Source organism: Mauremys mutica, chromosome 1 (assembly GCF_020497125.1).
Source record: "Mauremys mutica isolate MM-2020 ecotype Southern chromosome 1, ASM2049712v1, whole genome shotgun sequence".
Taxonomy (NCBI): Eukaryota; Metazoa; Chordata; order Testudines; family Geoemydidae; genus Mauremys; species Mauremys mutica.
Window position 1 is genome coordinate 232,101,059 of NC_059072.1, and position 15,712 is coordinate 232,116,770.

Consider the following 15,712-nt stretch of genomic DNA (forward strand, 5'->3'; position numbering starts at 1 on the left):
TAATTCTATGTAATTGTGGGACTTGACAGTAAAATAATGAAACTATGATGGCAGATGGAAGTTATGAACTCAAGATGCAATTAAGCTAATAGGGAAGTGCTGTACAGCTCTATAATAAAATTATGCTTAATCATTTTTTTAAATATTAAAACTGTAGAGTTTGCCTAGATACTATAGTGATAGGTGTGCTAGAAATATCTAATAAATATAGTCAGCTTGTCAAAGTCTTAAACTGATTTTCCTGAAAAGGCCTTCATGGAGACTTAAAAGTGGAATCTTAAATGCATACATATTTATTAGCCCTTTGTGATCATATATAGGCATGTCATAGTAATGTGTTTGGATGGTATAACTATTGTAGCCAATTAAAGAGGGATAAAATCACATATACATTTTTGATAGAATAAATTAAATTCAGTTTTAACTGTCAGAGTCAAAATTGCAATTTCTTGAGATTTCCATTGCTTCTATTAAATGTAGTGGTTTATTGGGGGTAGCAGGTTAATTTGGGCGTGTTGTCTTATTAAAGATAACCATTACATTTTCTTAGAAGAAAATCTACATGTATCACATGTGTTGCCTAAATTAATTAATGCACTAGTGTTTGATGTCAGTGCTAGCCATTCAAGGCTAGATTCAGAAATCAATTTTGGCATGGTGACACTCAGCATCACCACGTCTAACATTTAAGCATTAAGAAAGTCACTGGGATTCACAAAGCCTGAGTTAGGCACACAGGCTCCCTACACAGTAAAGGAGGAGAGAGCGTCTCCTTAAAACAGGATCCCCAAAGACCAGCATGTTAGGCAGCTCTCTGACTCAGCTAGCCAGTGGGAGATACGAAAGTTAGGGGTGTGTGTAAGCCCTGTCCCTCAGAGAGTTCAGCACCTAAATCTAGGCTGAAGGAGGCACGTTCCTCTGCTTGGGATCCTCAGCTGCAAACCCTCTCTTGGGGTTGTGCACCTACACTGCTCTTGCAGGAAGGTGGGAGTTGGGAGGAGAGGACCTCTCTCCTCATTTTTAGCCCAGTGGTTAGGGTGCTCATCTGGGATGTTTTGAGACCCCCAGTTCCAGTCCCGCCACTGCCTGAAAGGGAGAAGGGACTTGGATGGAGTGAGGGATCTGCCACCTGTCAGGTGAGTTCCCTAATCACCAGGCTATGGGATATTCTGATGTGTTGCTCCCCCATTCTACTGTTGAAGTTGTTGCTCTCTGAATAAATAATGAGAGTTATTGGAGCAAGGAAACTGGATCCTGGGTCTTCCACCTCTCAGGTGGGTGCTCTCACCACCAACAGGAGAGACTGAGGGAGCTGCACATCAGAATATCCTATAACTAAGTCTATGATTCTGTCACAGAAGTCATGGAATCCGTGACTTCCAGAGACCTCCGTGATATTTTCTGCCCCTGGGCTGGAGCTGTCAGCTGGCAGGCCATGTAGCTCTCAGCTGCTGCTGGCAGCGGGCTACCAGCAGTTCCTGTCCCCTGGCAGCAGGGGGATCCCAGAGCCCCCACAGGTGGTGGGGGGGGACCCCGCAGCTCCCAGTCATCTGGGACACCCCTGCCCCCATAGCTCCAGCACCTGCAGGTGTCGAGGGGACTGTGGAGCTCCCACTCCTCATGGGCGGTGTGCCTCCCCCTCCACAGCTGCCCAGCTGCTGCAGGCAGCGAGGTGCCCGCCCATTGCTCAGCCAGAGCACCCCCCCTGCAAATCCCAGCCACTTCGGGGAAGCCAGAACTCCCAGCTGCTGTGGATGCTGGACCCTCCTCCCTCCCCATTTTGTCAGGGATATTTTTAGTAAAAATCACAAACAGGTCATGGGCTTCCATGAATTTTTGTTTATTGCCCGTGACCAGTCCATGATTTTTACTAAAAATATCTGTGACAAATCTGAGCTTTACCTGTAACCCAGGGGTTAGGGCACTCACCTGAGGAGTGGCAGATCCTTGTTTAGATCCATTTTCCCCCTCAGGTCTCTCATGTCCCAAGTAAGTACTCTAGCCACTGGGTTAAAGGTTATGAGAGTGGAGCAGTGGCAGGAGATTGGGGCCCCACAGACGAATTAGGCAGAGGAATGCCCTATCTTTCCCTGGGTCATTCATCGTTCTGGGGCTTAGGTGTCCGCAGAGTGAGGTATATGCAGAGACAGAAACATAGGCACCCAGGAAACTTCTACGGTGAAAATTTAGGCATCAAGTGAGTTTAGGGTTTGGCAGCAGCTGAATGGGATTTTTATGAATCCCAGTGAAGCCTGAGATTTAGGCACCTGAAGTGACAGTTAAGCACCTAAGTTCTTTTGTGAATCTAGCTCTCCATTCCTAATGCCTTCTAGTTTGTTTCATTTCTGCAATATACTAAATCTTTGTTTAGTTTGAAAAGCATCCAGCAGTTAATGTTATACATTAAAGACATACTAGAGCACAGATTTGGGAATGAGAATGTCCAGCATTTAAGACCAGGTCAAGCCCAAAAGGAATTATTGAAGTCTCCTGTTTCAGGAGTACATTTAAAAAAAAAAAAAGTATCCAATGGCAAGCCATTAATTCTTCAAAATGTGACTCTGATATACTAGCCTTACAACCCTAGAATTGGGGGTATTTGTCCCCTCAACTTCCAGTTTTATCCTGTACTGGTGAGATTTGGCAAGCACAGTGCACATCTGTGTGGTTGGATTTAGACAACTTTATGAGTTATTGCTTTTGCCATAATGAGGAGTCATTAGTATGTTATAACAGGCCAAATTCTGCTATCAAATATGCCTCTGCAACACTGATGAAGTAAGTGAGAGTTGCGTCAAATCACTTACTGAAGAATTTGGCCATATGTGGTTGCAGAGCCATGACATGTTGTTGGGCTCAGTACAGAGGTTACTGGGTAAATTAAAGGGCTTGGGATAGACAGAAGGTCAGACTAGATGATCTAATAGTCCTTTCTGGCCTTAAACTCTCTGAATCTGTGAATTAATTATGCACCAGACTGAGTCCCAAAATTAGTGACATAAAAACATGTATTAAATGGCAACTGTGGCAGGAGAACTGGATTCTATTCTTGGCACTGCTGCTGAGTTGCTGTGGCCCTAATCCAACACTGAAAGCAATGGAAAGCCTTCTGTAGACTTCAGTGGGTTTTGGAACGGCTCTGCGTGACTTTTGATAAGTTACTTTGTCTGTAAAATAAGGATCATAATGCTTACTCACCTTTTGTAAAGGACTTTGAGATCTATCCATGCATAGTGCTATCCCAGTACAAAGCATTAATTATTATTATTTGGTCAGAAATTCAGTTTGGTGAATTATTAGTCAATTTCTTATTTTGATAGTTTTAGGAGGTTTTTAGGTCAGTCTGTGTTTTTGTGTTTTTTCATTTGAAGTAATTTAGTTGCTATGGAGACAGGGCAGTCATATAATTTGGGCTGTCATTAGCTTTTCAGACAAACAAATTATTATAAAAAACAAGAAACTCACTGGGCAAATGTATGAGTAGAACCAGAGCCTTACTAATTAATAACCCATCTTGGGAAGAGGCTTCTGTTTATACCATTAAGTGTGTTGAATATAAGCCATCCATGCAAAAAAAGGCTTTTTTTTTAAAAAGATTTCAGTAGGTCTGCAATTACAGTTAATATTAAATATAATTATACCAAATGTAATTCACAGCCCCTACTTGACCTGTTATAACAAAGTGAAAGCTTTACCAATAATGATGTTGTTTTACTATTTGAGTGTCACTATTAAACTTAAATGTAAAATTTACATATTCCAAAACAAAGGAACAATATTAAAAACTGAGCTGTACTCTTTTTCAGTTATGCAGGCAACACAGCATCACATTTTCTCCCCATCTACTTGTACAACTATTTTCTTGGCCATCTCACAGTATGTATGCTATGTTTTTGCATGTATGATACTTTGTGTTGAAAGGAGGAACCCAAGCAACTTAATCTGGGGAAGCCTGATGTCCTGAGGTTTGATAAGTGTTGCCAGGTTTCACTTCCAGAACTCCTGGAGATATCCAAGAGTGTGGAGCAGGACAGTATGGATTAGGCAAATGTGAACTCTTCTCCCCCATTCACAGTTCATTTTGACCTTGACATGACCCTGTGCGTTCAAAAAAGAGGAAGTGGTTGCATAACTGAAATCAGCTCAAACTAGAGAAGTAATGTGTAGGTATCGGGGGCCCACAAAAACTGCAAGAACCAAACTGATGTTGTTGTTTTCATGTTGGTGTTTGCAAACACATATTAAAATGTCTACATGAATTTCAGGTACAACTATTTAAGCAATTTCTTTCACTATAAAGTATTGAACAATGCACCAAACCTTATCTCAATCTTTTAAAGAAGACTGAAAGAACTATAGTCTGATTGAATGATTTTAAAAATGAAAGAGAGATCAGAAACAGGGTCCAAACCAACATAGTCATGGCCTAAAAATGCTATTGTTAATAACATATGGAAGCACCAGAGGAGTCCTCATATTGTCCATCTGCAGTGTAACAATTTTTGCATAACATTATGTGGGATCTAGTTTTTTTCCTCCTCCTGGATTGAGTGTGTATGTTTTATGGACCTAAACCGGGTGTAACTAGATTGACATTGGTATGCCTGATTCACAGAAGTCAATGGACTTACACGAGTGTAAAGCTGAAATAATGCAGGGTGAATCATCCCAGTACCGTTATACTAGAGTAAAATTGATGAGATCAAAATCAGGCCCTTATTTGACTAAAGGTTCTCAATAAATATCATCTACTTGGGCTTTTCATTTATTTATACTTTGCCAAACTGACATAAGAAACATACTTACATAGCCACGGGTTCACCATTCAAATAGCAATCTTTGCCAGCCTCAGTAGAAGGGAAAACTCCAAAGGTTGTAGTAAATCAAATGAATAATTTGTCTGGAGGAAGTCTGTACAAATTGGACATGTTGTCTAAATTGGTCAAATGAAACATTAAGATTTCTCACGCAAGGCTCAGAAAAGACTCTCTCCAGCGGTAATTTGATTTGCACATTTTTTCTGAGATGTTCGTCTATCCACCAGAGTGAAGCAGCATATGCTTTCCATAGTCTAAAAGTTCTGGGTGACAAAGGTTTATACATGAATGGTTAAAGCTAGTATATGACCAGTGTGGGCAGGCTGGCTTACATTTAACTTTTGCACTCTTCTCACTACCTGGTTAAAGATGAGCAGCAAAACAGACTTTTAGCCTTCAAACCAAGATACATTTGGGCTGGAGACAAAGTTAAGCTTACCATATGAACAGCTTGTTCTTATTTGACTGATAAAAATGGCTTAATTGATTCCTATCACTAGTAAGAGACTAATAAAGTGTGCAAGATTTTTTTTTCTTGATTGTTCAATGTATTGAGATTTTGAAGTGAACCAACAGAGAAACCAACACGTGAAAATACAGACTCAGATGCTGAGCTATATAATGATGGGTCATAAAGTTAGAAATGGAAATAGTTAGAGATGAACCTAAGTTGCAGAGTTTGAATCTGGATTTCCAGGAGTTCAAGGAGGTATTTGCACTGGGGAGTTTGATTTGGGCTCATCTCTAGAAAAGACATATTAGATTTACATTGTCTGTCCCTCTACAAATGCAGAATTGTTCGCTGCAGTACGTCTTCTAGTGCCATGTCCCTTCTAATTTTAACTGTCTCAAGTACTGGACTTCCCCCATTTCCACTGAAAAAGTATTGACATACTCTAGTGGATGTTCCTGTTAGGAAGTTTTCCCTGATATATGCTTTGAAATATGAAGTAACTGAAGCATATGAAAATAATATTTGACTCTTAATAATTATAACAGAGTAGAATTTACCTTAGTATGTGTATGTTGTGGTACTATATAAATGTTTTATTATAATAGCAATTCAGTGAAAAATAGCCTTAGAAAAAGCACATAGGCCCCAATCCTACAGATACTTATGTATGTACTTTCATTTACTACTGTTAAGTAGCCTCATGGGATTACTCACAGTAGTAAAGTTAAGCACACGTAAGTGTTTGCAAGATTGGACTCTCAGTGAGGTACATGAATCTGGATTGGTCTCCAAAATGTTTTATTTGTTTAAAAAGCTATTCATTCAATATATTTTTCTGGTTATTTTTCTTTATAGCAAGAATCTCTAATACAGATGCTCCCCGGGTTACGTAAACCCGACTTATGCAAGCCCTCACTTACGGAAAAAGTTCCATACACTTTTTTTGCGTGTAATTGTCTGGAACGGAATGTTTGCGTAAGTCAGGGAGCGTCTGTATATAAATTATACAGGGACCTGAACCACAATTTCAGGTCCAAACATTCCTGAATTTTCTTAATGGGATGTGCAGGGAGCGGGTGGTGGACTCTGAATGTGATCCTAGATGAAATGTTGCCATTAGGATTTATATCAGTAGTGTAGAAAACTAGAATCCTTAATCTGCATACCACTGAAATATAATGGTGGTTCAAATTCAGATTCAAACCAGGGTCTGTGTTTTGCAGCTCAAGCTGATTTATTTGGTATAAACTGAGCTCACCACCAAGCAGTCATATGTGGTAGTGAGAAATCCCTCCAACATCCCATCACAGATTTGAGAGATATTGTAATTAGACTAGCCAACATTTTTCTTATGTTGTACTCTTAACTACTTGTTAAGACCCAGGCCTTCAACATAATAATGCTGTAGTTCAAATCTAGGTCAAATATGATTATTTTTCTAATGAAATTCCAGAGCTGATGCTGATCAAAAGTTATGTAACATAACCAATAGCATATGAGCTGTTGCATTATAAAATAAACAAGTGTCATTGGCTTAAGTTTCACACTGAAAAATGACTGTCTTATACCAGGTCCATATGGTATTTTGGAAAAAAGTTTAAGGCCCCTATTCAGCAAAGTACTTAAACTCAAGCCTAACTTTAAGCATGTGAATAGTCTTAATTTATCCAATCAGCCCCCCTCCAAGGTGTTTACTCAACCTTGCAACCTACAGTACAGATGCTTCTGAGCACTGGATAAAGAGCAGAGCATGCGAAAAGTCAGTTGAAGGTGCTGAACACTTCACTAGAGTATGTCCTAGGATGGAGCCCTAAACTTGAGTAGAGTATTGATATGGAGGATACTAATTTTCTGCTTGATGGTCTGCTAGAATTAGATAGAACTCCAGTGGAAGACAAAGGCAAAACTACCACTGACTTCAGTTGTGCAGGATCTGTCCATAAATGCACTAGTAGCACATGGCATTATTCATGCGAACATTCTAGCCAGGTTTATAATTGGGAGAGGGGAGGGAGAGAACCATATACATGCTGCTTTCTTTACTATTATTCGCACATTAAGTCACAGCTCTCTACTTTGAGCAGGGGGGTGGACTAGATGACCTCCTGAGGTCCCTTCCAACCCTAATCTTCTATGATTCTATGAATACTGACCAGAACTTATGTCCTCCAAAATAGGATAACTGACACTATGGTTCTTTTTTACTTTATTTTAAAGATAACAACCTTGACAGAGTCCCCAGAAAGTAAATTCAATTGCATACAAAGTTGGATCTATCAAAAGTGAGTTCCATCACAATTAGACCGATTTACTATTGTTCTACAATCTGTTCATTGATCTTGGTTATGGGGACGTTATTTCTGAAATAAAAAGGTGAAGCATGATATGACAGTGATTAATGGGTTTATGGGCTCAGACAGCAGCCTATACAACTAGTAATAAAAACAAAAGTGCAAAGAACAAATTCGGATTTAAGGCAAAGTGATTTAAGTTCACTTTTTGAAAACTGCTATAAACAATATTTCGCTTCATTCACCTTGGCTGATCCAATATGTGACTAAAATATTTGCTGTCGCCTACTAAAATTCAGCATTTTTTTTTCTTATTTCACACTTGCTTAGTATTGGCTTCTCTCCTTTAATGATGCTCAAGATAAAACTTGCCACCTCCTTTCCTGTATCAAACACTCATATCATGGCTTGCCCTATATCAGCTCAAAACTGACTTGTCCTTTCATTACTGTGGCTCCAGTTGACAAGTCTTGTCATCCCCATTGATCCAGATATCCATAGGAAACAGTTGCTGTGCCAGCCTTACTTCTCTTTAAAATTTTAATCCAGTCCGGTTTCCTTCTTAACTTGTCATAATGTATAATATTTGATTTTTTTTATATAATCCCGTAAGATCAAGAAAGGTTATGTTTCAACCACAGAATTTAGTAATATGTATTGGCTGATTAAAAGCAGATTGTTCTCACAATGAATCCCATAAAATAAAATTTTTAGAAAGTGGAGAGGCACATGTTTGTAGAAGCCAGAATTTTAAAAGCACTGCATAAATTGTGGTTCTTTAGAGGAGCTTTTACCTGTCTGTGCCAGTAAAAGCTATTTTAGTATTCGTGATGTGTAAAGCTCGGAACTTCAGCTTTGGAATGGATGCTAGGAATGGATTAGGCTAGATATTTTGTGTGCACAGGCTATTGGGAGATTTCCTGATTAACAGCACTTCCCACTTCTTGGCAGGCCAGAAATACATTTTGACTGATCATCCCTTCTTGTGATATTTGAACACTTCAGTTCTCAACCTTGGCTGCTACAAAAAAAAAATGCAGAGATGGACAAAAGTTGTGCACATCTTTTCAAACCGCTAGAAGTTCAAGTTTCAGCCAAAAAATGTGTAATTTATCCATACCACTTTGCTCTTCCCTTCTTAATTACTATTTAGAGATGGGGGCTAACCAAAAATCCTACACCCAGACCACTGACAGATTTTGGGATATTTGAAATCTAGATTGAAATCTGAATTTTGCCTCTCTTGCCCATCTCTAATAGCAGTTTCGTGCCAAGTCTACTTGAGCACTACACAATAATATTAGTGCATTGTTTTTGCAAGAGGTTTGAATATACTGAGAAAGATGTATTGCATTTTGTATGAAGCTATCCTATGGAAAAAACAAAGCAGTACTGTAGCTAGAGATCTTATTTTATTCTTTCTTTATATCTGTTTTAATAAAATTGAATGTAAATAACTAGTATGTGTACCATAGGCCTGACTGTCGTCATAGTCACGTCCAGTGTTAAAGAGAAAATTGTCCAAAAATATCACTTGTGATTGTTCTCAATCCTGCTAGATCATCTCAGTGGAAAATTATGCAGAGGAATTTATTTTTTTAATTATTATTTAAACTTTGTTACTCTAATATTTTAGCTCTGTAGACTCTAATAATTTATATTTTAATGAGACTTACAGAATCATTGCATTTGTTTTTCTCCAACCAGTGTACTTTATCCAGAGTTTATCCCAATCTTTCCCCACTATCTATACTCATAAAGTTCCTCTTTATGCTGTGAAATAGGAGTGGAGAGAAGAGTTGAAATAGTTAAGGAAATAAAGACAAAGGCAGGACAACAACTCAGAAGAGCTTTTAGCTTAGCAGTTATAGGTGTTCTAGTCAAAGAACAAAAATGTAGCTGCACTTCAGAAGCATCCAGTAAGAGGAAGCAGTATGCCAGGGGCATGACTAGCAGGTCAGAAAGTCAAGTATACTGAGATCTGTGTTATTAAAGGTGTTTGTGTGTTTAGGTAGATCTGAAACACTTTGATCATCCCCACAATGTCCCTATCCATTGCTTGTTATCTTTGAGTTTCTCTGTGTGGTACACTGTGATCAGTTGAGGTATAAGCTCAATTCCCGTAAATGTGTATCAACATCATAATTATTTCCACTTCACAATGTGTGGCGTGGTGGTTGAGCTCTGTGCCTTGGACTTGAGGTGAATTACTCCCATAATCATTCTGTGGATTCAAGACTGTCTGGAGAATTACATGGGTCAAACAAGCAAATGAACATGTGTGACGAAGTGGGACTGTTTGCACTGGGGGCTGGGTACAGTTCCTAAGTATCTAGCAGCAAAAGGCCATGCAGCCAAATGCCTGAAGTGCTGTCTCCTAGCAACTGATGGCCCGGCCCCTCCCTGCAAAGGTGCTGGCTTAAAGGTGTTGGAGACAAAGGGGTCAGGTGACCTCCTAGCCTGGAAAAGAAGCTGAGCAGAGAGGAGGGGCCGGAGGGGGGCTGGGCAGATTGGAGCTGGCTGGAGAACAGAGGGGAGGCAGGGAGACCGGGCTCTGATCCCCGAGGGGGCTGGGAGGCCCCCAAGATGGACCTAACCGGGGGGATCCGGTTATCTGTGCCTGCAAGACCTGTGTTGGACTGTGTTCCTGTTGTCTAAATAAACCTTCTGCTTTACTGGCTGGCTGAGAGTCCTGGTGAATTGGCAGGGAGCCCGGGGGTGCAGGGCCTGGTTCCCCCACACTCCGTGACAACATGTCTGTGGGATATGCATAAGTATAGGTGCATAGGATAAAAATTAGCTCAAATTCTTCCACGTGCACCTGGTATCCTGGCATATTCACTTAAAAGAACAGAACATCACTATATAGAGGCAACAATTGTATTGGCAAGGGAAGACATTACATTCAAATATACTCAAAACCTTTAACCTATCCCAGTACAGTTCCTGCTCCACACACAGGAACAGAGGAACTGAGAATTGCTGCCACAGTTTATAGAGTACTTAGATCATGTACCATACTAGATAAATGCTAAGTAATATTGTTATTACAAAGTGGTGTCCTGGAATGTTTGGTTATAGCAGGATCCACAACTTCAGAAGAAATGTTCTTGGAACATCCCAAAGAGTAAATGAAAGCCTTTTATAAACCATAAAGGAAAGGGAGCCCTTATATTAGTACTCTCTATGTGTGCGTGTGTGTGCGCGTGCATGCGTGTGTGTGTGTAATATATACTGGTAATTTATTTGAACAGGCAAGAAAAAGAAAAATGTTACTTTACCTTACCCTGTGCAGTGACTGCTATATGTTTCTATATGTAGCCCTCTGAATAGAAAGGTTCTACAGTGCAGGAAAATATCTTTGGGAGTAAAAGAGCGTCTTGGGAATGTTGCTGTGTCCTCTACTGTCATTGATTTTAGAAACCCTCATCATGCCAATTAAGGCTGTGTCAGCACCAATCAGCTTTTTTTTCCATTTGGCGTATTTAGAATCTTATTCTTTCATTTTGACAATATCATCAGCCCTTGTAATGGTTTAGGCCTACCCAAATCTGCAGATGTAGGAGGAAAAGAGATGATCAATCCAAAGGAAGAAAAATGCTAGCTTCCTTTTTTGTACATGCTGTTCTTTGCATGAGACCACTAATTTGGCAAAGGACGTGGGTTCACATTTGGCTTTCATATATTTTAAGGCTAGAAGAAACTATCATGATCTTGTCTGACTGCCTACTTAAGACAGGCCAACAAACCTCACCCAATAATTTCTGCATCAAGCCCATAACTTCTATTTTGAGCTAGAGTATTTCTTTTAGAAAGCCATCCAATGTTGATTTAAAGACTGCAAGTAACACCACATCCCTCACTAAGTTGTTCCAAATGGATAATTAGCCTCACTGTTAAACTCAATCTTATTTTTAGTCTGAATTTGTCCAGCTTCCATTTCCAACCATTGGCTCAAACCATTCTATAGACTTGTGGACAAAAATGAAACACCACCGTCTCAACTATCCCTTATAATTACATTTTGGTGACTCATTCTGGGTGGACTTGGCCCTATATACACTCCATAAATAATCGTGTTTTAAAATGGTTGTATAAAGCTCCATCTTCATGACCGTTTTAACTGAGTCAATTGACCTGCTTACAATCCAGTTAAAAGTTGTAATATGATTAAACCTACTGTGTCCAAGCAACCGGTTAAAAGAAGCTTATGAGTTTTGGCTAGTTATTTGTTAGTTGTCTACACTACCACGCAGGATCGATCTAAGATATGCAACTTCAGCTATGTGAATAGCGTAGCTGAAGTTGATGTACTTAGATCTACTTATCGCGGTGTCTTTACTGCGGTAAGTTGACAGATGACGCTCTTCCGTTGACTCTGCTTGCACTTCTCGTTCTGGTGGAGTACCGGAGTCAACGGGAGAGCTCTCAGCAGTCGATTTATCGCATCTGAACTAGATGCGATAAATTGACCACTGCTGGATCAATCGCTGCCCACTGATCCGGCGGATAGTGTAGACAAGCCCTTAGTGTTGCTTAGAGCGGACTTTGAAGTCAGAACTTCATTTGCATAAATAGAAATGTTCCCACCTCTTTGGGTGGCATTGCTTGATAGGGCTGAGTGCAAATTTTACAAGACCGCAATGCATTAGCAGAAGGGCCAGAAACCTATTTTTTTTATGATGAGTGTATACATTATATTAGATATATTATGACTCCCCTCCCCCCCCCCCCAAAAAAAAGTCCTCTTGTATTTACAGATAATCTGTCAAGGTCCATGTAGCATTTATTTTGTTGTTTCAACTGCTTACCACACAATCCAAGCTTGTGTCTGTCACACTTGTATCTGTCAATGTTACCATTAAAAATCCATTTTTTCAGGAATTTCTAATTTAACCATGGAAATCCATTCTAGACAGGATGTTACACAATGTTCTCCTTTTCTTTTATGCACTCTCTATGGAAAAAAGAATGTCACTTTGGAATTAAAATTCTTAAGCAGAACATTTAGGCAGATCTATAAGGATAGCCAGATGTCTAACACTTTATGCCTTTTAATGATTATCTATTTGGTTAAGAATGGGATAAAGTTTACAAGAATAATTCAGAAAATACGAGTGTTAAACTAATACTTCCATACCTGAGGGTCGACTTAAGCACTTTAATCGGTTTGAATTTCAGTTTTTAAAAAATACAGGTAAGTGTTACATTGTCGTTTACAGTGTTGTGCTACAAGACAGAGACTAGTTATCACAATAAACATCTGACTATATAAGTTGAGAAACAATGCACAAAGAAGGGTCAGAAACAAATTGAGCATAAACTATAATAACCAGAACCATAGTGAAGAGTGGCTGCCTATTATTATTACTAATTGTTATTAGAGTAGCAACAGTCACATTTACAGAGGGTAGAAGTGTTCAGGTTGTACAGAAGTAAGACCACTCTAGAAAGGCAGGTGAGTGTAGAGGATGGGTGTGTGCTAAACTCATTGCTTTGTGAATTGGGCTGTCCATTGTGGTGAAATTCACTAAATCCACATAAAGCCTGAATATTTGGATGGAGTGCAGGGAAGGTAGGAAGTGAACTCTGACCTCCAGACTAGAATTGCCACCCTGTGCTGCTTACACGGGGTACTAGTGCTACTGGACCCACATTAAGGCAGACTGCTGGCCCCGCTCGCAGCCTACCCCCCACGCAGATCCTCAAAGCGGATGGGGTTTAAATTTCCCTTCTCTCCTTTGCCCAAAATATTCAGGCTTTTGGTGGATTTCACCACAACTGACAGCCCTGACTGAGACACAGCTATCACTTTAGCAAACAGCCATCCTATAATCACTGTCATCATTGTGCCAGCCCTGCATATGCTGGTGCAGTTCCACAGAACATAGGGGATATACAAGCACCCCAACATGGCCACTCAGCCAGCCCCCACATATACACGCATGTGCATGCGCGCGCACACACGCACACACTCTCTCTCAGGTTTAAACAATATGGAGGGTCTTGATGAATAATACCATGAGACACAATATGAAGGAGTATGGGAGTATAAATCAAGAGCCCCTGAGTACTAATCCTAGCTCTGCAAATACTTTGCTGTTTAGCCCTAAGCTCTGCGCTTCTCGTTCTTCGTATGTAAGAATTTGGAGCAGAACAGTATCATACCAAAGTGTATCGTTAATACGTCATTGAGGATCCATAGGCACCCATATCTATATATCTCATCCACTGTTGCATGCCTTAGTGCCCTGATGGTGACAGGATATGGAAATCTCCCCACAATATAGTATACTGTATTTTTATTCAGGATTTGTAATAAAATCTAAGGTAAAATCCCTAGTGTAGATGCAGCTACTGCCTTCTGTCTTCTATACTTCTTCAGTTGTCTTAGCTAATATAGTTCAGAGAGGTGATGTTGCTATACAGGCAGAAAAACTCATCCTATGGCTGTCTCTATGCTATGTTGGCAAAGCAAAGACTATGTAGTGTAGACTACCCCACAGGCTTGTGCCGAAATAACAAAAGGTGTGAATTAAACCAATTTAGTTATTTTGATGCAAATGTGTGTACAGATCAGCCTTTTACTTATGCAAACAGCCCTTAGTATTATCAGCCCTAAATGACCAAAAATCATAAGTCAGGCTCACAAAAGTCATGAGATTGAAAAATAATGATTTGGACTCTTTTTATTTGTTTTCTGGCTTTTGAACTTTTAAAGTGCATTAGGGTCACATTTTCAAGCTGTTCTCCACAACCAGCAAGGGTAAAAACATAGTGGGTTTGTTTTGTTTTTAATTAAAGCTCAGACTCTCTCATATTCACTTGTCTTTGGGAGCTAGGCTTTAAATAAAATTTCAGCTATTATGAGAAGCATGATAAAAACAGGAATTGGCAACACTGATATTTATTTCAGCCATAAACATGAGGATAAAGAGCCATAAGCAATAAGCCTTATGGGATTATAAAGAAGAAATCCTCTTAGTCAACTTGATTGCTGTCCCTGATAGAATTACAAAGTTAGCAGACAAAGGGAACAAAGTAGATATTATATTAGGCTTTTAATAAAGTGTCTGATACTGTCTTTCTCAAAAACAACTGGGAAAAACAAAATCGGTAAGGGATGATATTTCATTTTCATGGTTATAAAAGATTTATTTAAAATGGTGAAAGAAAAATATAGATCTATTGAAGATCTTGACAACTATTTTTAGCTGATATTAAATAAATTACAGTTTTGGTTAAAAATTTGTGAATTCCAATAAGTTTATAAGAAGGGCATGCACACTTTGCACATGCACTACCAGATACTGAATGTGCAAGCACATGGCTAACTAGGCACTTTCCTTACCATGTGCCTGATCAAAACATCTGGTAATACAGATAAATAAGAAAGCCACATGTGCATATCTACAAACTTAATATAAGGCCCTGAAAGTATAACAGTTTTCCATGTATTTGCCTGAAATCCTAAATTCTGCAGAAAACTAAAATGTTCTTTTCTTTCTTTTAAACAGCAAAATTTGGAGAATAACCTCACGAACCTTATCAAGAGGAATACTGAACTGGAAACTCTTTTGGCTAAACTCATTCAAACCTGCCAACATGTGGAAGTGAGTATTGAGCTATGCTTGAAATACTTGATACCTGAAACATGTATTTACAGCCAGTACCTGTGCACTTCAGAAATCCTCAGCTTCTAAGAATTCTAGAGGAACTTCCTAGAACAGGGGTGGGCAAACTACAGCCCGTCAGGGCTTTGGATCTGGCCCGCGAGATTGCCAGCCCCATGGTGCAGCAGGGCTAAGGCAAGCTTCCTGCCTGCCCAGGCCCTGCATCACTTCCAGAAGCGTCCGGCACCACGTCCCTGCGGTCCCTGGGGGAATGAGGGGGCAGAGAGCTCTGTGCACTGCCTTCGCCTGCGGGTACCTCCCTCAAAGCTCCCACTGGCCACGGTTCCGCGTTCCCGGCCAATGGGAGCTGCAGTTCTATGTTATGATAATATTTTATACAAGGCCATTTAGCTTCTGACTACATTTTCATTCCTATGGCAACTCCATGTTGTTTAGAGAACATTGTAGATGCCTAATAGATCCTTGTATTAAATATTAATAATGTTGTACAGGAAAGGTTTCACAATATTGGGATTT

General features: G+C 39.7%; 1 protein-coding gene across 4 annotated transcripts in view; it reads left to right on the forward strand.

Moving 5' to 3' along the window:
- Window positions 1–15,712, forward strand: part of MID1 (midline 1) — a 350,223-nt gene that overhangs the window by 271,691 nt on the left and 62,820 nt on the right. For all 4 annotated transcript variants that reach the window (XM_044988836.1, XM_044988757.1, XM_044988916.1 and 1 more), the window contains one exon: window positions 15,080–15,175. In XM_044988836.1, the coding sequence (XP_044844771.1) occupies window positions 15,080–15,175 (96 nt within the window). The remainder of the gene's footprint in view (window positions 1–15,079; window positions 15,176–15,712) is intronic.